The sequence below is a fragment of the Rhinatrema bivittatum genome, chromosome 4 (assembly GCF_901001135.1).
Source record: "Rhinatrema bivittatum chromosome 4, aRhiBiv1.1, whole genome shotgun sequence".
Lineage (NCBI taxonomy): Eukaryota > Metazoa > Chordata > Amphibia > Gymnophiona > Rhinatrematidae > Rhinatrema > Rhinatrema bivittatum.
In genome coordinates this window covers 463,937,376-463,960,112 of record NC_042618.1, presented here as the reverse complement: position 1 = coordinate 463,960,112, position 22,737 = coordinate 463,937,376, and the positions used below count along the sequence as shown (strand labels likewise).

The 22,737-nt window shown below is 47.1% G+C and overlaps 1 protein-coding gene across 3 annotated transcripts in view; it reads left to right on the top strand.

The window, feature by feature from the left end:
* The window catches only part of LOC115089153 (GLIPR1-like protein 1), a 229,005-nt gene that overhangs the window by 84,894 nt on the left and 121,374 nt on the right, over window positions 1–22,737 (top strand). For 2 of the 3 annotated variants that reach the window (XR_003856018.1, XM_029597154.1), the window contains exon 3: window positions 13,164–13,276. Coding sequence is in view for 1 of the 3 variants with exons in the window: in XM_029597154.1 (XP_029453014.1) it covers window positions 13,164–13,276 (113 nt within the window). In the remaining 2 variants the exon portion in view is untranslated. Of the gene's footprint in view, window positions 1–13,163; window positions 13,277–13,715; window positions 13,752–22,737 lie in introns of all 3 variants that reach the window. The other variant, XR_003856019.1, reaches the window with a different exon arrangement.

The window sequence follows — 22,737 nt, the reverse complement described above, 5'->3', positions numbered from 1 at the left end:
TCTGTATGTATTCAGACATGGCTTTATTTTCTACCACAGAGAAAGGGTAGCGATATGGGTCAAAGGCTCATCCGTGATGGTGGAGGTTGTAATAGACCCCAAGGTCGCCCGGGTGGTGGATTTTGCTTGGCACAGACAGCGCAGGAATCCACGAACGCTTGCACGTCCTTCTTCATGGTTGGCCACCAATAGTATCTTTGCAACATTGCTAAGGTGCGACTCTGTCCAGGATGGTCTGCCAGACAGGAATCGTGTGCCCACTTCAACAGTCTTTTTCTTAAACTTCTGGCCACCACAGTCTTCCCAGCAAGTACCGTGTGGGTGGCTGCGAGAACCACTCTTGCGGGATCGATAATATGACTGGGTTCATCTGTCACGTCCTGAGGTGAGGAGGAGTGCAATAGGGTATCAGCCCGAGTGTTCTTTTCTCCTGGACGGTATTTCAGAAGGAAATTGAACCTGTTGAAAAACAGGGACCATCTTGCCTGATGGTGGTTGAGTCGTTGAGCATGTCGAAGGTACTCTAGATTCTTGTGATCGGTGTAGACTACTATTTGGTGTTGTGCGACTTCTAGCCAGGGATGCCACTCTTCAAAAGCCAATTTGATCGTAAGGAGCTCCTTGTCTCCTATCCCATAGTTTCTCTCAGCAGGCAAGAATTGCCTAGAAAAGAAGGAGCAAGGATGGAGCACATTGGATTCGCCTTACTGACTTAGAACCGCCCCCACACCAACGTTGGATGCATCAACCTCCACGATGAAAGGACGGTGTGGGTCAGGGTGGCGGAGACACTGCTTCTTTTGAAAAGCCTCTTTAAGCGGCATGAAGGCTGAGATGGTTTCAGGAGACCAATTGGCAGGGTTGGCTCCCTTCTTGGTCAAAGCAGTTAGAGGGACTGTCAATGACGAGTAGTTTTTAATGAAGGATCGGTAGTAATTGGTAAATCCTAAGAAGTGACGTAATGCCTTCAGGCCTGTGGGTTGAGGCCAGTCCCGGATACTCTGAGTCCATTTGAAAACCGTTCTTTGAAACGATATATCCCAGGAAGGGTACAGCTTCTTTTTGAAATTCGCACTTCTCAAGCTTAGCGTAAAGATGGTACTCACACAGACGTCTTAGGACTTTAACATCCTCCTGATGACTTTGCAGATCCTGAGAAAAGATCAGTATATCATCAAGAAATACTAATACGCATTGATACAGTAAGTCCCGTAAGATGTCATTCATCATATTTTGAAAGACTGCAGGTGCGGTACTTAAACCGAAGGGTATGACAAGGTATTCAAATTGTCCATCACGAGTGTTAAAAGCAGTCTTCCATTCGTCTCCTTCTCGAACCCGCACCAAGTTGTAAGCTTCTTTTAGGTCCAATTTGGAGAATATCTTGGCCCCTTGGAGTCTATTGAATAGATCAAATATTAAGGGCAGGGGGTACCTGTCCTTGATGGTAATCTCGTTCAGACCCCTGAAGTCGATGCAGGGGCGTAAGATGATGCCATCCTTTTTTCCTACAAAAAAGAAGCCTGCACCAGCAGGGGATTTGGAAGGTCTGATAAATCCCTTTTGTAGATTTTCCTGCATGTAGGTAGACATAGCCTTGGTCTCAGCTACAGAAAGAGGGTAGACTCTTCCTTTGAGAGGTTCAGAGTTTGGCTTCAGATTTATGGCACAATCGAACTCTCTGTGTGGAGGAAGCACATCAGCTGCTTGCTTAGAGAAAACATCCTGAAAGGAGGTGTATTGTGGAGGTAAGCCAGGTAATGATGGAGTGGTAGGCATGCAGATGAGCGGTGAAACTTCAGCAAGACAACGACCATGACAGTCTGGTCCCCACCAGGACTGTTCCAAGGTAGCCCAATTAAATTGTGGCATATGGTCTTGAAGCCTCGGCAGACCCAACACCACCATATGCATGGCTTTTTCCAACACTAGAAAGGAAATTGATTCTGAGTGTAGGGCTCCAGTATGCAGGCCAATGGCCTGGGTGATCAATGAAACTTCTCCAGGAAGTTGTTCTCCATGGATGGATGAAAATTACAGAGGCTTCTCTATTGGTGTGGTAGGAATCCTCAGATGTTCGACCAAGCGCTTCAGAATAAAATTACCTCCGGCACCGGAGTCAATGAGAACTCGAGTCTGAAACTCGAGTCCTCCACAAAGCAGGGATACAGGTAAAGATAATGGAGGAGTAGGAGAGGTGAAGTCCTGCAGATCCCAGGCCTGTCAGTTTCCCGGACAAATGGGACAGGTTTGGACTGCGTGACCCGATTGACCACAGTACATGCACTTGCCATTGCCACTTGCCATTGCGCTTGCGGTAACATCTCTCCTTAGAGGTCAAGTGGCTTCAGCCTAGTTGCATAGGCTCTTCCTCCTCTAGGGGTGCAGACGGTAAGCTGGAAGCAATAGGCACAGGTTTTGGACAGTTAGCCCCCACTGTAGACTTTTGTGGACTCTTAGCCTCTTGAGTACGATTGCGGATACGGCGGTTAATTCTCCCTGCTAATTCCATAAGGGATTCAGGCAATTCGCCAGCCACTAGTTAGTCCTTTATGCGAGAGTTGAGACCCTCCATGAATATGGCACGTAAGCATCCAGTGTCCCAATGCAGTTCAGATGCTAGAGTCTTAAATTCAATAGCAAAGTCTGTAAGTGGCTTGTTACCTTGCTGAAGGTTGAGCCCATGCTGGTCTGAGAATGCCGCGGCCCTCGGCACCGGAGACAGCCATCTTGCCCAAAGAGAGGGAAAGGGGAGAAAAGGAGGTAAGGCAGAGCGGTCGCAGCCATCTGCAACCGACGGACGCAACAGCTTCATTCGCCGGTCCATCTCTCTAGCTGGAGCGGGGTCCTTTTTCGTGGGCAAAAAGGATGGAACACTCTGCCCTGCATTGATTACCGCAGCCTCAACGCTATCACCATCAAGAACCACTACCCTCTTCCCTTGATTTCTGAGCTCTTTGATCCGCTCCAGAGATCTCAGCTCTTTATCGAGCTAGATCTTAGGGGAGCATATAACCTAATCCGGACCAAGGAAGGCGACGAGTGGAAGACTGCCTTCAACACCAGAGACGGGCACTACGAATATCTAGTCTTGCCCTTCGGACTTTGTAACGCCCCGGCCATCTTCCAGAATGAAATCTTCCGGGATTTATTATGTCAGTCCGTCGTCATCTACTTAGACGATATTTTGATATTCTCCCGGTCTCTGCAAGCGCATCGTAGGGACGTCTCCCATGCACTCCAACTTCACGAGAACCAACTGTTTTTGAAACTCGACAAATGCGTTTTCGAACAAAAGGCTCTTCCATTCCTAGGGTATATCATCTCCAATCAGGGATTCAGCATGGACCCTGAGAAGCTCCAAGCCATCCAAAGGTAGCCCCAGCCTACTGGACTCCGCCTGCTACAATGGTTCTTAGGATTCACAAATTAATATAGATTCTTTATCCAGAACTACTCCACATTGGTGTCTCCACTTACTGCCCTTACCCGTAAAGGGGCCAACCCCCGACAATGGTCGCCTGAGGCGGTTACGGCCTTCCTCAACCTGCGAACCGTGCCTTCGCCATCCCGAGCCCAGACAACCCTTAATCATTGAAGTAGATGCTTCCTCCGAAGGGGTAGGAACCGTTCTAAGCCAGTACTACGCTACTAACACACTCCATCCCTGCTCCTTATTTTCACGACAATTCTCCCTGGCACAACAGAACTACACTATTGGCGATAAAGAATTGCTAGCCATCAAGATGGCTTTTTAAGAATGGCGCCCATGGTTGGAAGGGCCCCAACACCAAATCACCGTCTACACTGACCATAAGAATTTAGAATATTTGCATCGGGCTTAACGCCTTAACCCGCGGCAAGCACGTTGGGCCCTTTTCTTCACAGGGTTCGATTTTGTGCTTCGCTATCGGCCGGCCTGTAAAAACATACGAGCCGATGCTCTTTCTCGCTTCTTCAACATCGACAACAAACCTCAGCCACCTCGACATGTCATCGAGCCCGCTAGGATCCTCTTGACCGCCACCTTACCGGTTCCACCGGGGAAGACACTTGTTCCCATCCGACTCCGGAACAGAATCCTCTATTGGGTCCACGACTCACGGATCGCTGGCCATCCCGGTCAATCACGGACTTTGACACTCCTCCAAAGATACTATTGGTGGTCCACCATGAAAAAGGTCGTCCAAACCTATGTCGAATCATGTCATACCTGCACCCGACAGAAGCACCACACCGGTCGCCCATGGGGGCTGCTTCACCCGCTACCCGCTCCTAAGGAACCCTGGACCCACGTCTCAACTGACTGTCGTAGACCTCCCTCCATCCAAGGGCAACATTGCCATCTGGGTGATAGTAGATCGCTTTTCAAAATTGGCTCATTTTGTCGCCCTGCCTGCTCTCCCATCTGCTCCCCAGCTAGCCAGACTGTTAAGTCTTCCAGCTACATGACCTTCCCAAATACACCCTCTCAGATCGAAGATCTCGATTTACCGCCAAATATTGGAGATCTCTGTGTAGGGAGTTTGGCATTGGATTGCAAACTGGCTAAAAGGAAACAGAGAGTAGGATTAAATGGACAATTTTCTCAGTGGAAGGGAGTGGACAGTGGAGTACCTCAGGGATCTGTATTGGGACCCTTTTCAATATATTTATAAATGATCTGGAAAGAAATACGACGAGTGAGATAATCAAATTTGCAGATGACACAAAATTGTTCAGAGTAGTTAAATCACAAGCAGATTGTGATAAATTGCAGGAAGACCTTGTGAGACTGGAAAATTGGGCATCCAAATGGCAGATGAAATTTAATGTGGATAAGTGCAAGGTGATGCATATAGGGAAAAATAGCCCATGCTATAATTACACAATGTTGGGTTCCATATTAGGTGCTACAACCCAAGAAAGAGATCTAGGTGTCATAGTGGATAACACATTGAAATCGTCGGTTCAGTGTGCTGCGACAGTCAAAAAAGCAAACAGAATGTTGGGAATTATTAGAAAGGGAATGGTGAATAAAACGGAAAATGTCATAATGCCTCTGTATCGCTCCATGGTGAAACCGCACCTTGAATACTGTGTACAATTCTGGTCGCCGCATCTCAAAAAAGATATAATTGTAATGGAGAAGGTACAGAGAAGGGCTACCAAAATAAGGGGAATGGAACAGCTCCCCTATGAGGAAAGACTAAAGTGGTTAGGACTTTTCAGCTTGGAGAAGAGATGGCTGAGGGGGATATGATAGAGGTGTTTAAAATCATGAGAGGTCTAGAACGGGTAGATGTGAATCGGTTATTTACTCTTTCGGATAGTAGAAAGACTAGGGGGCACTCCATGAAGTTAGCATGGGGCACATTTAAAACTAATCGGAGAAAGTTCTTTTTTACTCAACGCACAATTAACTCTGGAATTTGTTGCCAGAGGATGTGGTTAGTGCAGTTAGTATAGCTGTGTTTAAAAAAGGATAAGTTCTTGGAGGAGAAGTTCATTACCTGCTATTAAGTTCACGAACAGGCCGATACAGTAAGGACGCGTTAGAGTGCGGTAGTGCCGGGCGCACCCTCGTTTGCCGCACGCACAGTTTGGATCACATACCGCTCGATACTCTATTTAAATTCCTTGCAAATGCAAGCCGCGTCCAACGAGCGTCCATGAAGCGCAATCCATTTTACTGTATAGGCGCTTTATACCGCGCCTATACAGTATCCTGGGTGCGCTGGTACCTGTCATTTCAAATGTCATTTGAAATGACAGGTACCAGGAAGTGGATCCCAACTTTAACCAAAAGAAAACCTAAAAACCTAAAATCTCCTCCTCTCGAAGCGACTCGACATGTAAAGTATTGTGAATAAGTGTAACCAAAGTTAACTTACTTTTTTTTTTCTTTCAGCCCTCTCTGCCGTCCTCCGGAGGCGCCGCGGCTCCCCTGCCTCCCGGGGGCAGCCAGCGGCAAAAGCGACTTCCAGCGGTCCCCGCCGGCGAAGACGGATGAACGCACGCCCGTAGTGCACGGGCGCTCAAGCCAGCAAAAACACATGAATGGGCGTGCGTGACGTACACCGTGACGTCACGCACGCCCATTCATACGCTTTTGCTGACTTGGGGGCCCGTCAATTTGGACGCTCTAGCCAGCGAAGCGCATGATGTCACGGCGTACGTTCATACGCTTCGCTGGCTTGCACACCCAAATTGACGGGCGCTCAAGCCAGCGAAAGCACATGGGCGTGCGTGATGTACGCTGTGACGTCACGCACGCGCGTTCAGGTGCTTTCGCTGGCTTGAGCACCCGTGCACTACGGGCGTGCATTCGTCAGTCTTCGCCGGCGGGGGCCGCTGGAAGCTGCTTTCGCCGCCGGCTGCCCCCGGAAGGCAGGGGAGCCGCGGCGCGAGCCTCTGGAGGAGGGCAGAGAGGGCTGAAAGAAAGAAAAAGTAAGTTAACTTTGGTTACACTTATTCACAATACTTTACATGTCGAGTCGTTTCGGGAGGGGGGGATTTTAGGTTTTTAGGTTTTCTTTTGGTTAAAGTTGCTTCGGGAGGAGGGGAGAGAGAACAGGGGCTGCCCCGGAGACCGGCACTCATGGACGCGGCCAGGGCAGGTGAGCGGGGACTGGGGGAAAGTTTGCCGTCTACCCTTACCCCTGCCTCTAATGCAGGGGTAGGGGTAGGCGGTAATTAGCAGGTTAAACGCGCGGCTAAACTGCAGGTTTAAAAGGCGATAGTCGGGGCGCACGTTACTGAATGGGGGGAATAGCTAATCCGATCGTTTACATCTCATATACATGCCGCGGGCGGAAAGGGTTACCCGTTGATTTAAAGAAGCGGTAAGGATGGGTTAAAAGGGATAGTGAATCGCGGGTTGGACTAACGCGGCCAAATTGTGAGTAGAAAGTGGGTTAGAAGCAGGGTAACCGCATCCGCACTTTACTGTATCGGCCTGTTAGAGAATAGCCACTGCCATTAGCAATGGTAACATGGAATAGACATAGTTTTTGGGTATTTGCCAGGTTCTTATGGCCTGGATTGGCCACTGTTGGAAAAAGGATGATGGGCTTGATGGATCCTTGGTCTGACCCAGTATGGCATTTTCTTATGTTCTTATGTTCTCCAGTTCTCCACTACCTATCACCCCCAGACCAATGGACTGGCCAAGAGAACAAATCAAACTCTCAAACAATTCCTAAGATCTTATGTTTACATCAAGTAAGACGACTGGGCCGAACTGTTTCCTTGGGTAGAGTTCGCCTTCAACTCTCACCCGTCCTCTGCAACCAGATCAACTCCATTCCAGTTGGTTTACTGCAAACAGCCGCTCCCGCCTCTCCCTCTATCCATCACGGTTCCCTTACCCACAGCTCAGTTGACGGCAAAGGAACTTCATCAACTCTAGATTTTTTTCTTGACAACTTTTGGGCAAGGCAGGTCAGACCGCTAAAAGGTTTGCTGATGCCCACTGTAGACCTAGCCCACAATTTAAGCCAGGCGAGAAAGTGTGGCTTAGCATGCGGTTCATCTGTCTGAAGCTCCCTTCCATGCGCCTGGCGCCCTACTACATTGGACTTTTTGTTGTGCTATGCCACCTGGGCTTGGTCTCCTATCAGCTTCGATTAACTCCAGCCCTCAAAATTCATAATTCTTTCCACGTATCACTCCTCAAGCCGTTGATATTGTCCTGGCCTTCTTGCAAGCCGCCAGAACCTCAGCCCATCTCTTCCAACGATGACCTCACGTACCAGGTCCATGATGTCCTTGACATCTGGAAACGTGGGTAACGCTGGGAATACCTTCTCTCCTGGGAGGGTTTCGGACTCGAGGAAAATAGCTGGGAGCCCATCTCCAGTATCTTGGACAAGGACCTGCTCGCTCAGTTTCATGCAGCTCACCCTTCCAAACCGAAACCTCCAGGGAGGCGCCATAAAAGGGGGGGTTACTGATAGGTATGCCGGCCGCGGCTGGCTCCCCTTACCTCTTCCGCGGGCGTCGAGAGTTCGGCTGGGAGACGGCCTTGTCATGCCCCGCAAGCCTCAGGCTCTCCTGCGGCTGCTGCCGCTAAGGAAGCTGCGTCCCACGGCAGTCCCCGACTCCTTCTTCGCGGCTCATTGCTGCTGGATGCCTCCGCAGGCAGCCCTTCCAGGATGGGACTTCCCTAGGCATGCAGCCGCGCCTCCTGTCCACTCTTAAAGGGCCAAGCATCAATTAGAGCAGGCCAGCCTCTGAGATGCCATCAGGACCCCAGGAGTATATATTGGATCCTCCTCTTCAAGTCCTTTGACTTGGCAACGAGTCTGCTCGCTTCGGTGAAGTCTTCTGTGCTACGTGGTTCCTGCTCCTGCCCTCAGAGTCCTGCTTCTGCATTCTGAGTCCTATTCCTGCCTTCTGAGTTCCTTCAAGCCTTCCGAATCCTGCTCCTACTCCGGTTCCCATCCTCCAATTCCTTCGGACGAATCTTCTGGCTTCTGACCTTGGACTGGCTATTGGCGACTTTCTGGTTTTGGACTCTGGACTGGCTATCAGTGATCCTCTGGCTTCCGACTTCAGACTGAACCTCGACTATTCCATTGTCTTCACAAGGGCCCATCTAAGCTCAGCCGGCCCCACGCACCCAAAGGCTCAATCCGCGGGGAACGGGGTTGGTATTGATGAAGCTCTAGCTGGCCCTTGCCTCAGTTCAGCCTCGCCTCCAGACGGTGGGGACCTGTGGGGGTTCGCCCTCACAGGTACTGCCAATTCCCCCTTGGGCAAGGGGTCCACATTCTCCTTCAGCTACATAACATTTATAAGCTTTGCCTTTTACCTCTCGTTGTTTGAAGAATCCAGTTATGTTTCAGCCTCTTCAGACCTTACAATCTGTGAACCATTCTGGTCACTGGATATAACTTTATTCCCCATAGGGGCGTAACCCACAGCAGTCTTCAAAAATGTATTGTGTATTGCAACACAAAAACTGGCTGATCCTTCTGTCATGTGATGAACAGCTGTAATGCCTACACCAACCCCTTATACGGAAGTTGGTTCTCGAGTAGATTGCTATATATGTTTGTGTGAGGATGCCCTTTCTCTTCCTCCATTTTGGTCTCCCATTGCCTTTAACTGAGATATAAATATATAGTATATATTTATTAATTGCTTTTTGCATGTTTTTTATTAATGAATACATTTTGCTATATGTATAAAATAAACAGCAATGTACACTTTTTTCCTTTTCACACAGTATTTCACTTTCAATACATAGTTCTGAAAATAGACAAAAAAAATTGATAACTCACATCAGTTTTATTATTATACAGTTTTTAAAAAATGACTGGCGCTTTCTCCCAGAGATGGCATTTATTTATTTCATCATTAAAATCTCAGCTATAGGCCTAAGCATACTGTTTGTTTTTTCCACAGGATTTAGAGCACTTTTCATACTATATATAAGGTAAATGACCAGATTCAAATCGTCATTGTTGCGCTAGTGGTGGACCCTTGGCCCGAGGTGGGGTTGATGCAACCCGTAGGGCAAGCCCCACAGGTCCCCATCGTCAGGAGGCAGAGCAGACCGGGAGATGGAGGCCGACGAGCTTCGTCAATACCAGTCCTCGTTCCCCGCAGGTTGAGCCCTTGGGTGCCAGGGCCAGCTGGTCTTAGGTGGGCCTCCGTCAGGCGACTCCTAGTGGAAGATGTAGCAAGTAGCCAGGGACCAGCAGAGGTATCGGAGGGACCGAGGCAGGTCCAGACGAGGCAGGGATCCAGAATCCCGGGCGGCAAAGACGGGTCAGGAACAAGGTTAGGTGGCGAATGGGCAGCAGAAGGCCGGAGCCTAATAAGTCCAAGGAGATACCAGAGGCGTGGTCAGGAACAGGCTGGAGTCAAGGCAGGCAGCAGAACTAGGCAAGGAACAGCAGAGCAAGGGTCAAGGTTAGTAATCACTCCAGAGCGTAGTCCAGTGAAACATGGGTCAAAGCCAGTAATCAGTCCTGAGCATGGTCCAACGAAGCAAGGGTCAAAGCCAATAATCAGTCCTGAGCGTGGTCCGATGAAGCAAGGGTCAAAGTCAGTAATCAGTCCTGAGCCTGGTCCAACGAAGCAAGGGTCAAAGCCAGTAATCAGTCCTGAGCGTGGTCCAGCGAAGCAAGTGTCAAAGCCAGTAATCCGTTCTGAGCATGGTCCAATGAAGCAAGGGTCAAAGCCAGTAATAAGTCCAAGGCAAAAGCTAGGTAGGGACCAGGAACGAAGTCAGGAACAAGGACGAGCAACAAAGCACATGACCCAGTGTGGAGACCTGTTGGCAAGGAATGAGTGGTGGGCCCTGCCTTAAGTAGCAGGGCCCGATGATGTCATTATCTGGGACCGTGGGTTAGTTTCCCGCTGCAGCCCCTTGTAAAGGCCGACAAGCTGCGTGCGCCTAGGAAGAGGCAGGACGCTGGACGGCGGCGTCTCCCCACTGCATATGTGTTGAAAACCTCCGGGAGCCAGAGAGGCCACAGAGGAGCCAGGAGCGTCCGAGGAGGCAACTGGGATGCGGGAGCACAGACGGCTACCTACCGCCATCAGTGAGAACGGGCCGGGTGCGGGAGCCGTGCGCCGGAGGTGAGTAGGCCTGGTTGCGGGCCTGCCGCAGGCGGGACACGCAATAGTCATTATTTAGACTTAACACACCTCTTTTATATGCCAATAAAATAAGATTTAAAACACTTCCAGGCACTACTTGGTACAAACTGTCCTTAATGTTTCCTATATGTTGAAGACATTCCACAGGAGAGATGATCGTGATGTTTTTTACTTGGGTTATCTATAACACAACAAAAGTAAGACATCACTGGATATTATAAGCATCAAAAGAAAAAATGCCCTTATCTCACATTAATTTTATTTGAAATTCACAAAAATCAAAAGATTAATGGTGTATATATACCAGGCACTCAAAAGAAAATTTTTAAAAAGTGACATTTATAGAATCTAAATTTTAATATGGAAGAAAAAAGACTTCAGAATCCAGTTCTCAGGCATCCTGCCTTGTGAGCTGGTAAAGGGCAAAATCACAAGTCATAAAAAAACCCCTCCAAAATAAAATCTAGAAGCATGGCCATTTTTTCAGGAGTTGGATAAATGGTTCAGTCACAAATATAAGAAGTTATATTTCTCTGTGGTGAATGAATCTCCGTGAAGCAGCCAAGTTTGGCGAAATGCCATGTGTCAGAGATGTAGTGTTTCTGTGGAGCTGTTGTCTCTGTTTAAGACCACAGTTATTTAGTTTTCAAACAAGACTTCTTTTCAAGGCTGACTGCACATAAACTAAGTTTAAAATCTTTTTTTTTTTTGACAAGACATGGTGTTTAGCTAAAAGATAAATCTTTAAAAAAAAAAAAAAATTCTGTTCCTAAAGGAGTCATGATTGTCTTGGGACACTTGAATTTCCTGATTTAAGAAATTATTTTGTATTCACATTTATTAAGAAACATGATTCTAGATTTTTTTTTTTTGTGAGCTGCTGCTGTCTTTGTATCTGGGAATTATGTTCTCACATGACCGCTATCAAGTGTTAATTATCAGGTGTATATTTCTACATCCAGTTTTACAAGTCTGTGCATGCCTATGTGAACTACATCGCATGCAGTCACCATAGCAACCCAACTTTCTGTGTCCTAGCAGGTCTATGTAAAGAATAAGCATCTTAATGTAACCAGTGTTATAACCGGACAAAATGGATATGTCGAACAAATCAGCCTGCCATTGTGCATCCACTTCTGATACGATGGTTTGTTTCTTTCAAAATGTGTTCTAACACATAACACATAAGCATCCTGATCTGTAAGCCATTCAGTTACTTGTTTTCTGGTCACTGTTTCATTAAATTTTGTTTCAACAGCTTGAAAAAGAGGATTTACCACACCAAAACTTCCTATTGCACACTGGTCATAATAAATTTTATTTAATAGTTGCTTGTGTATGGTTGTAAACTCAGTTGTTTGTATTAAAAAAAAAAAAACTCAAGCCTTATTTTGTTCACTTTTACATGTCTGACTTTCTAGCCCCCAACCCCCACACTCCACACCCTGCTATTAATCATCTTTTTTTTATATACTACAAAAGGATTTGCTCACATTTCACTCTGAATGCCAGCCAAGAAGGGGGGGATTCTTCCTGTCCCTATGGCCAGAATAAGAGAGAGCTTCCTGCTGCATCATAGCTAATAACTTTTAATTCTGCGTTCAGAAAGTCCTGTTTCCAACTATGTCACACACACACACAACCCCCCTCCCCCTGGTAGCAGTTGGGGTTTTCTGTGAGTTCATCAAAAAGCACACAAGGACCATTATTCTGTAATCATCAAAAGCAAAGGGCCATTTCTGATGTAGGGCATGTGTTTTTTGGGGATGGGGTGGGTTGGACTTCTGGTGATATCATCAAAAGGGAATCAGGTCATTTCTGGTGACATAATATAGGGTGTGGTTTTGGGGGAGGTACAAGGGAAGGGCTACTAATTTACTTCTATGGGAGGGATATGGGCGGAGTTATGGGTGCGATAATGGTGAGGTTTTGGGGCTGGCTGAGAGTGTGATTTGGGGCAGGCATGAGTGGGGCTATGGACCTTCACTTCTGTGGGAGGGGTGTGGGCAGAGATAGCAGGGCAAGAGCGGGGCTTAGACTGGAAGTGAACACTGGCTGGTGTCAATTTTGATTGACAGTGTACCCATTATACTACTCCCGACTTATGCGGTAGAAGCAGGATTTGTGCGCTCAGGCACGCAGCTATTTAAAATTAGGTGCAAATGCGTGCATGTCCAAGCTTCTTTACAACATGGGCACACGTGTACGCGCAAGTTATAAAATCGACTCACACTGGCACACATGTGCCAGTGTGTGCCCACGCACCGGTCTGAAAGTTGTCATCTATATGCTCTATTGTTAGTTTTTCTGCATAGAACTCCCCCAGAAGTAAAATTATAGAATAGCAGTAAATGTTAACATTGGCAATCTCACATAATTATATTATGATCTTCTAAATAATAAACTGCACTGCCAAACTCCATTATTCTGAAAAGGAACAAACAGTTATCATTATACAGAGAAAAACTTTGATTTCAGTTCTGACATGATCTGTTACAGTATGATCTTATAATATTTAAGATGTAAAATATGTACTCATTTCTATTTGGTAATATTTTTATTTATGTAAGCTAATGTGGGCTGATAGTTACAAACTTGGCTGTGCTGCACATTGGTGCCCTGGAATCGAAGCCTATGAAGTTGGAAAGACTGGGATAATATATGTTTGCCATTATGGACCTAAGTAAGTATAAATTATATTTAAAAATGGAAACTGTATTCAGAATTTGTATTAAAAACAGATTTTAAATAAAGGGAATTATAAAGAATTAAAAATGAAAATGGTGAAGGAGAGAAGACTGCTGTTACTATGGCAGCCCCTCTTGGCAGCTCTCATGTTAATAAGGGCTCCCAAGGGCTACATGGCTATGCTTTCTTGGTTGGGGGATATTGAAGATAGAGGAGAAAAAAATATTGCTTGAATGCTATGCCTTGTCAGCAAGATTGTGCTCTGATGCACCAGAAATTCAGATTCAGGTCTCTAGGCCAGTATAGGTCAGGCATGTGAAACATGTGTTTTTAAGAAAATTTATGATTAGGGCTGATGGCATGAGTGATCTCTGCTGGCATAAATCAGATTTTGAAGGATGTAGCCTTGATAAGGTTTCTTTTCCTGTTCTCAGCCAGTCGTGGGTCACTTGATCTCCCTTCAGGAAAAGGTGACAGTAAAGATGAGAAAAGCTTTCAAAAATGTGTATCAAGACACTAAAAATTTTCAAGGCGGCATCCAGATCATTCATCCTCTGAAAGATTCCTGTTCTGGTGGCTGAACCATTCCATTCTAGCCAAGAGTATATCCTTTAAGTTCAAATTATCTTGACTATAAATGTGTCCAATCTGGGGTATGGGGCCCACATAGAGGACTTAGGAAAAGCTTTAGCAAATAAGTTTACTAAAGCTAAAGGCAATTCAATAAGCTCTAAAAGCTTTCAGATTGGTTGTACAGCAAAGTGATTCTAGTCCAGACGGATAATCAAGTCACAATGTTTTATATCAATAAGCAGGGAGGAACAGGATCATATCTCCTGTGTCAGGAAGCTTTCTAGATGTGGGACTGGGCCATTTCTCAAGGATGGTTTTCAAGGCCATGTATCTGGCAAGCTAGAAGAATATCCTGGTGGACAGATTGAGTCAGGTCATGGAACCCCACACATGGTCTCTACATTGTTGGGTAGCAAACCAGATAGTCCGCAAGTGGACATCTTTGCATCCCATCAGATCATAAAGACCCCACTCTTCTGCCCCAGGAGAGGGACTTGAGACAAACTAACCTTGGATGTCTCCTCTGAATTTGGGGCAGGGCCTGCTGTATGCATATCCTCAAATTGTTCTTGTTGCAAAGAACATAAGCACATAAGACTTGCCATACTGGTTCAGACCAAAGATCCATCAAGCCCAGTATCCTGTTTCCAACAGTGGCCAAGCCAGGTCTCTAAGTACCTGGCAGGATCCCAAGGGATAGATAGATTCCAAACTGCTTATCCCAAGAATAAGCAGTGATCTTCTGCAGCTCTACCTTAATGATTTATGCACTTTTCCTCCAGGAACTTGTGAAAAGCCTTTTTTAAACACAACTATACTAATAGCTTTCACCACATCCTCTGGCAACAAATTCCAGAGTTTAATTATGCAGAGTAAAAAAAAAATTCTCTTATTAATTTTAAATCTATTACCTAGTAACTTCATTGTGTGTCCCCTGGTCTTTGTACGTTTCCAAAGAGTAAACAACTAATGTTTACTTGTTCCGTTCCATTCATTATTTTATAGACCTCTAGCATAATCTCCCCTCAGCCTTTGGGCAGAATTCCTAAGCACATGTTGACCTCGATGGGAGACTGACCAGATGCATTTTACAAGAGTTCTGCATCAGATAAGCTTAAGAGTGTATATAATCTGTTTAGTAATCTCAAGGAGAGAAAGTGAAGACTTAGAACCAGAAACATGTCGAAGATTCAGGAGAGGCCTGCACCGAGGCATACCCTACACAGCCGCCTGTGGCTGGTCGCGGACCACGCTGAAGTGGAGCAGGTTATGGCTTGAGTCTTGGGCATGGATGGAAGCAGGCACAAGGTACTCCGAAGACCGGGAACAGGATTCAGGATTCAAGACTTCGGAACTCAGATTCAGAAACAGACCTCGGAATTAAAAACAAGGAGCCTTCCAGAGACTTGTGCTGCAGACAAAGACAGGCCTTCTGCCATGGAGCGCCCTACACACTGATTCCCGACCAATGGACTCTTGAACAATAGATTTATTAATTGTATATATGTATATAATTCACGTTGCTAAGTTATGTTACATTGTGAACCGTCTATTGTAAAGCTTGTTGCTAAGTTATGTTACTTTGTGAACCGAGGTGATGTCTGCTGACGTGCCTCGGTATATAAGAAACCCTTAAATAAATAAATAAATAAATACACAGCCTCCCATGGTCTAGTCACGGACCACGACGGTGGCACACCAGGAAAGGTGGACAAGCAGGAAACCTGGAAGCAGGTCGAAGAGCCGGAGACGACATCAGGACCAGGACTGGAACACGGAACATTGGCGCTTCAGGACAAGGAACATCCAGACACCAAAGAAACAATAAAGGAGCTCCAACAAAGAACAGGAGCAGTAACATCTAAGAAGCCATCAAGACACAAGAAGACCACGGAGGACCTTGACCGGAAGGAAGACCACAGATCATTGTGAATTCCGATTTGAAGGCCCCGCGGAAATGGAAGGAGAGCCCTTGTATAGGGCTGGTGAAGGAGCAGGCTGATGATGTCATCGTAGGGGCTGCGGGGCTTTTCCCGCCACTGGCCCTTTAAATATCGTGGAGATGCACGCGCCAGGAGGCAGGAGCAAGTGTCAGCAGTGTTCCTACCGCATGAAAGAGGACAGCGGCGGCGGCATCAGGGCCACAAAGAAAAGACCAACGGTGGCACTAGGGCCGTGAGGAACGGCAGCTGCCCCTCCTGCTTACAGTGGCATCAGGCCACATGGGAGTGGCAGCGGCAGCCTGGGGCGGCCTAGGCCGTGAGAAGGCAGCGGTGCAAACCAAGGTGAGTGAGAGGCTGCTCATGGAATGGGCTCCGCGAGCAGCATCGTAACAGCACCCCCTCCTCAAAGCCCCCTATTCAGCCTCTTCTGTATGGCTGAAGACAAGAAGGCATATGTTTATACCAGCTGGGGAACTTGGGGGTCCAAATACAAGATTTCCAAATGCTTGGAAGGAGCTGAAGCGATGAGGCGAAGAAACATACTGAGGACAAGACACAGACACAATGAAACTCAGAAGAAGGCATGACCCAGATTGAACTGAAGGCACAGATGTAGTGGAGCATCTTTTAGTATTAGTCTGGTTTTTAGTTCTTGTTTAGTCGAGACGGAAGTGAGGAACACATAAGCCACATCTTCCTGCTGTTAGCAATGGCGAAGATAGAGATTAGGGCATCATTGCTGGATTCTTAGATGCAAGGGTGGTATACCAGGAGGGTGCGTAGGCAGACTTGTAGATTATCACTTGTTCTTAGGTAGGCATTGGTAGGAGGAGCACCAGGTAGAACTAAGAAGCCCAATAAACGTTACTCAAACAGTGGAAAGCTGATCTTGGAGACACATTTTTATACCTCTTGATGATAGATGGTATACGAACTTGAGGTTGACAGGTGGAATGAAACTCAGTTACCAACCCTAGAACTTTGCAAAGCCAGTAATAGGTGAAAATAGTCCCTTTTATAAGGTCAAGGAGGGAATTGCACTTTAGGTATGATTCACATGTTAACACAGGCTCCTATACTGCAGTGAATTTGTTCCTTGAAGGAGCTTTGTAGATGTAAAATCCCTCAGGCTCAAATCAGACGAGCCTCTTCAACGTTCGTGGTAAGGTTCAAGGAGGCAAAGCTTGGAGACAGCGGAGGAGTCCAACTGATCATTGACGCTCCTCCACTTCCATAGACAGATTATAAATGCAGCTGATGCCAAAGATACTTGCAGGGGAAGCTTTTATAAATGATAGAGGACAACTTGAGAAATTGGCAGATTTTGATTTTCCTTGAAGAGCAGTCCTCTTCTCCCAGGACAAGCAGGATGGTAGTCCTCACGTATGGGTGACGTCACTGGATGGAGCCCTATCACGGAAAACTTTTCTGTCAAAGTTTCTATAAAGCTTTGACTGACACTGGCCCACTGAGTGCACCGAGCATGCCCAGCATGCCCACAGGGGTCTCCCTTCAATCTTCTTTTTTCCGTGCTGCAGTTAGCATCGCTTTCAGGAGTTCTGTGAGAGATTTCTCACAACTTTTTCACACAGAAACACTTGAAGTTTTACTTCACAAATAATTTTTTCCTACACAGGTCTCCCTTCTCATACATTGCAAAAATACTCGAAAAATTTGTCAACCAACAACTTCAGGAGCATTTAGAAAAACATAAAATATTATTCCCAAATCAACATGGTTTTAGAAATACACTCAGCACTGAAACTTTATTAATATCATTATCAGATACCATCATTAAAGGATTAGATATTGGCCAAAAATTCATTCTAATCTTCCTCGATATATCAGCTGCTTTTGATACTGTAAATAATTCCATTCTTTTAAAAAGACTGAATGAAATTGGTCTATATGATACCACCTTTAACTGGTTCCCCTCAAAACTACACAATAAATCTTACATTATCAAAACCAATTACAATGAATCCAGTCAAATTCCCCTCACCCATGGTGTTCCTCAAGGATCCTCTTTATCCTCAACTCTTTTCAATATCTACCTGCTTCCATTATGTAAATTACTTTCACATCTTAACTTAAATTATTTCATTTATGCAGATGATGTTCAGATTCTTTTACCTATAAACTCTGATCTTACTAATACACTAAACCTCTGTAATTCTTACCTTAACACAATACAACAATTACTAACGCAAATATCGCTTAATCATTATTTATTTATTTATTTATTTATTTGGAGCTTTTTATATACCGAGGTTTAGCGAAAGCCTTCACCCCGGTTTACATTGGAACGAACAATTATACATAGAACATGTCGTATAACACAAATTTATGCATATAACAGGTCATGGAACAGGTTGTAACAGGTTGTAACAGGTTATAACTGAAACCAATTAACGGGAACGAAAGTGAAACAAGGAAGGCTCATGTACAAATATGTATTAGGTAGGTATTTATTTAGAAGGTACTTAATAAGACAGAAATTCTATATATGTTATGAAGAGAGTCTGTTAGTGGACCCTTGGGCCGGCTGACTGGAGACGGACTCCAGTCGATGGTAAAGGAGCCGGGAGGCGGAGCAAGGCTGGAGCAGGTCACGAAGTCTTCGCCCTGGAAACCCGAGACCCCCCCAGGAGGAGCCCGTAGGGGTCCGGGTCGCTGGGACTTAGGAGATCCGGCAGTTGAGGAAGGCGGATGATCAGGAGAGTTGAGAGGAAGTCCGAGGGTCGAGGCTGGCTGAAGACAAGGAGAATCAAGAAGAAGTCCGAGGGTCGAGGCTGGCTGAAGACAAGGCAGGATGCTGGAAAAGCTGGAGCGGAACCACAGAGCGGAGGCTGGAACAGGCATGGTCAGGCAAGGCAGGAACAGGACAGGAGCAATTGCGATGGAGAAGGTACAGAGAAGGGCTACCAAAATGATAAGGGGAATGGAACAACTCCCCTATGAGGAAAGACTAAAGAGGTTAGGACTTTTCAGCTTGGAGAAGAGACGACTGAGGGGGGATATGATAGAGGTGTTTAAAATCATGAGAGGTCTAGAACGGGTAGATGTGAATCGGTTATTTACTCTTTCGGATAGTAGAAAGACTAGGGGGCACTCCATGAAGTTAGCATGGGGCACATTTAAAACTAATCGGAGAAAGTTCTTTTTTACTCAACGCACAATTAAACTCTGGAATTTGTTGCCAGCGAATGTGGTTAGTGCAGTTAGTATAGCTGTGTTTAAAAAAGGATTGGATAAGTTCTTGGAGGAGAAGTCCATTACCTGCTATCAAGTTCGCTTAGAGAATAGCCACTGCCATTAGCAATGGTTACATGGAATAGACTTAGTTTTTGGGTACTTGCCAGGTTCTTATGGCCTGGATTGGCCACTGTTGGAAACAGGATGCTGGGCTTGATGGACCCTTGGTCTGACCCAGTATGGCATTTTCTTATGTTCTTATGTTCTTACGGCTGGAACAAGCAGGAACCAGAGCTGGAAGCAAGGCACGGCTGGAACAAGCAGGAACCAGAGCTGGAAGCAAGGCACAGCCGGAACAAGCAGGAACAAGAGCTGGAACAGCAACTAAGCACTCAAGAGAGCGACCTCGTTGCAAAGGCAAGGTAGGAGAGACAGATGCCGGTTTAAATAGCCAGCCGGCATCTGACGTCAGGAGAGGGGCGGTTCAGTACTTCCGGGTGCTGGACCTACAAGAGCGGTTCCCTCGCGCGCGCGTGCGTTCCCTGGCAGGGGGAGGAGTATGGTTCGGGTCTCTGCGGCGTCTCCACGTGGGAGACGCCACTGCCATGCGGTCGGGTAGGCCCTACGGACCGTGGGTCGCGGCAGGAGCGGGGGACCCGAAGAGCAGGTAAGGACCCGGTCGCTAACCTGGCGACCGGGTTCGCAACAGTACCCCCTCCCTTACACCCCCTCTTCAAAGGACCAGGCCTGTCTGGGTGGTCCAAGTGGAACTGCCGCAGGAGGGGTTTGTCCAAGATGTTGCGGGCAGGCTCCCAAGTATTGTCTTCGTCCCCACATCTTCCCATGCAAGCAAATATTCCCAACGCCTGTTGACAAATCAAGTATCTAGGACCTCTAGTACCTGAAACGTGGTGTCTTCAGCTGTGGGAGCGGAGCTGGCATCGAGTGGTTTAGGATGAAACCTGGAGAGAATCACTGGTTTCAACAAGGAGACGTGAAAGACATCATGGATGCGTAGAGTAGTAGGGAGCCATAGACGATAGGAGACCAGGCCTACTCTCTCCGCTACACGAAAGGGACCGCAGAACTTGGGTGCCAGCTTCTTGGAGGGTTGTCTCAGATGGATATTTTTGGTACTAAGCCACACTCGGTCCCCTGGGAGAAAAGAGAGTGCGGGTTTCCGATGTCGATCAAAATAGCCGGCGTTGAGTGGAAATCCAAAGCTTACCTAATTGGTCAGCGGTTAACTGGGCGGCAGGTGAAGCGATGGGTACGGGCAATGGCAAGGGTGGTTTAAGTTGTTTGCCATACACAATTTGGAAGGGTGACTTCCCTGTTGCCGCATGTACTTTATTATTGTAAGCAAACTCCGCCCAAGGTAGAAGGTCCACCCAATTGTCTTGTTTGTGATTGATAAACGCTCGTAAGAACAATTTTAAAGAGCGATTCATGCGTTCAGTTTGACCGTTGCTCTGCGGGTGAAATGCGGTGGAGAAGCTTAACTGGATCTTAAATTTCTTGCATAAGGCCCTCCAGTACCTGGCCGTGAACTGCGGACCTCTGTCAGACACAATGTCCTGAGGCAGGCCATGGATGCGGAACACATGGTGAGTGAACAAAGAAGCTAGCTCAGTAGCGGAGGGTAGTTTGGCTAAGGGCACGAAGTGGGCCATTTTAGAGAAACGGTCCACCGTGACCCATACCACAGTCTTGCCTTGAGAAGGTGGGAGTTCCACCACAAAATCAGTGGCTATATGTGTCCAGGGTTCCGTGGGAACGGGCAAAGGTTGCAGTAAGCCCCTGTGAGGACCACTCGGTGGTTTTTGCAGAGCGCAGGTGGGGCAGGAGTTAACGTAGAGCGAGACGTCTCGTCGAAGTCCAGGCCACCAGTAAAAGCGGTTTATGAGATCCAGTGTTCTTTGTCTTCCTGCGTGCCCTCCGGACAACGAGTCATGTCCCCAAGACAAAACTTTCTTTCGGAGTCTTTTAGGTACAGTGGTTTTATTCGTGGAGTTGAGCGGGGTGGTCGCTAGTTGGATACATGCAGGATCCAGGATAGGTTGCGGAGCATCCTCTTCTTCAGGCTGGGTGGTGCGAGACAGGGCATCCGCTCGAACATTTTTCTCCGCGGGTCGATACTTGAGAATGAAATCAAAATGACTGAAGAAGAGTGACCATCTCGCTTGCCGAGGATTCAGTCGTTGGGCTTGAGCTAAATACTGTAAATTCTTATGGTCCGTATATACGGTCACCGGATGGTTAGCTCCCTCTAGCCACTGCCTCCATTCCTCGAAGGCTAGCTTGATGGCTAACAGTTCCTTGTCTCCGATGCCGTAATTGCATTCGGCAGGCGAGAATCTTTTGGAAAAGTAGGAGCATGGCATTAACTTGCCCGAAGTATCATGCTGGCTGAGGACGGCTCCAACCGCTAGATTAGAAGCATCGACCTCCACAATGAACGGGCGCCGTGGGTCCGGATGACGTAGGCAAGATGCCTCCAAGAATGCTTGCTTTAATCCTTCGAAGGCTAAACAAGCGGTGGTGGGCCAATCGTGGGCATTGACTCCCTTGCGGGTAAGTGCGGTGAGAGGAGCTACCCTCCGGGAGTAGTGAGGTATGAACTGCCTGTAAAAGTTGGCGAAGCCGAGGAATCGCTGTAGAGCCTTCAAGCCTGAAGGACGAGGCCAATTGGTGATGATAGCGACCTTTTCGGGGTCCATCTGAAAGCCAGAAGAAGAGACGATGTATCCCAAGAAGGGAAGTGACTCACACTCAAACTGACACTTCTCTAGCTTGGCGTATAAATGATTGTCTCTAAGGGCTTGTAACACGCGTTTGACGTGTTGGCGGTGTGTGGAGAGATCTTGAGAATAAATCAAGACATCGAGGTATACTATAACAAAAGAATGAAGCATCTCCCGGAGTACCTCATTCATGAGATTCTGGAAGACAGCTGGAGCATTACACAACCCAAAAGGCATTACCAAATACTCGTAATGTCCGTCCCGAGTGTTGAACGCTGTCTTCCACTCATCTCCCGGACGAATACGGACCAGGTTGTAGGCTCCACGTAGATCTAGTTTTGTGAAGATTTTGGCTCCTTGTAGTCTATCGAGCAGTTCCGGGATCAGAGGCAGTGAAAACCGATCCTTTTTCGTGATGGTGTTCAACCCTCGGTAGTATATGCATGGCCTGAGAGAGCCGTCCTTTTTGGCTACAAAAAAGAAGCCTGCCCCAGCAGGAGAATGTGAAGGGCGAATGAAGCCTTTAGCGAGGTTTTCTGTAATGTATTCTGACATCGCCCGGGTTTCAGGTAGCGAAAGAGGATAGACTCGACCCCGCGGAGGAGTGGAGCCAGGGAGCAGATCAATGGCACAGTCGAAGGGTCGATGGCACGGAAGGAGTTCTGCCTTCTGTTTTGAAAACACGTCAGAGAAATCTTGGTATGGTAGGGGGAGCTCGAGAGCTGCGTGACAGAAGAGAACTTCAGGCCGCGGAAGGGAATCCAGGCAGTTCTGGAAGCAGTAAGAACTCCACTGAGCGATTTGAAGCGTATCCCAATGAATCACAGGGGCGTGCTGCTGCAGCCAGGGGAGTCCCAAGACCACTGGATGCACTGACTTTTCGAGTAGCAGGAATGATATTGTTTCAGTGTGGAGCGTCCCAGTTCGTAGAGTGAGTAGACTCGTGATTTCGGAAATGTAGCCGGGTAGGGGGGTTCCCTGGATGGAGGTAACTCGTAGTG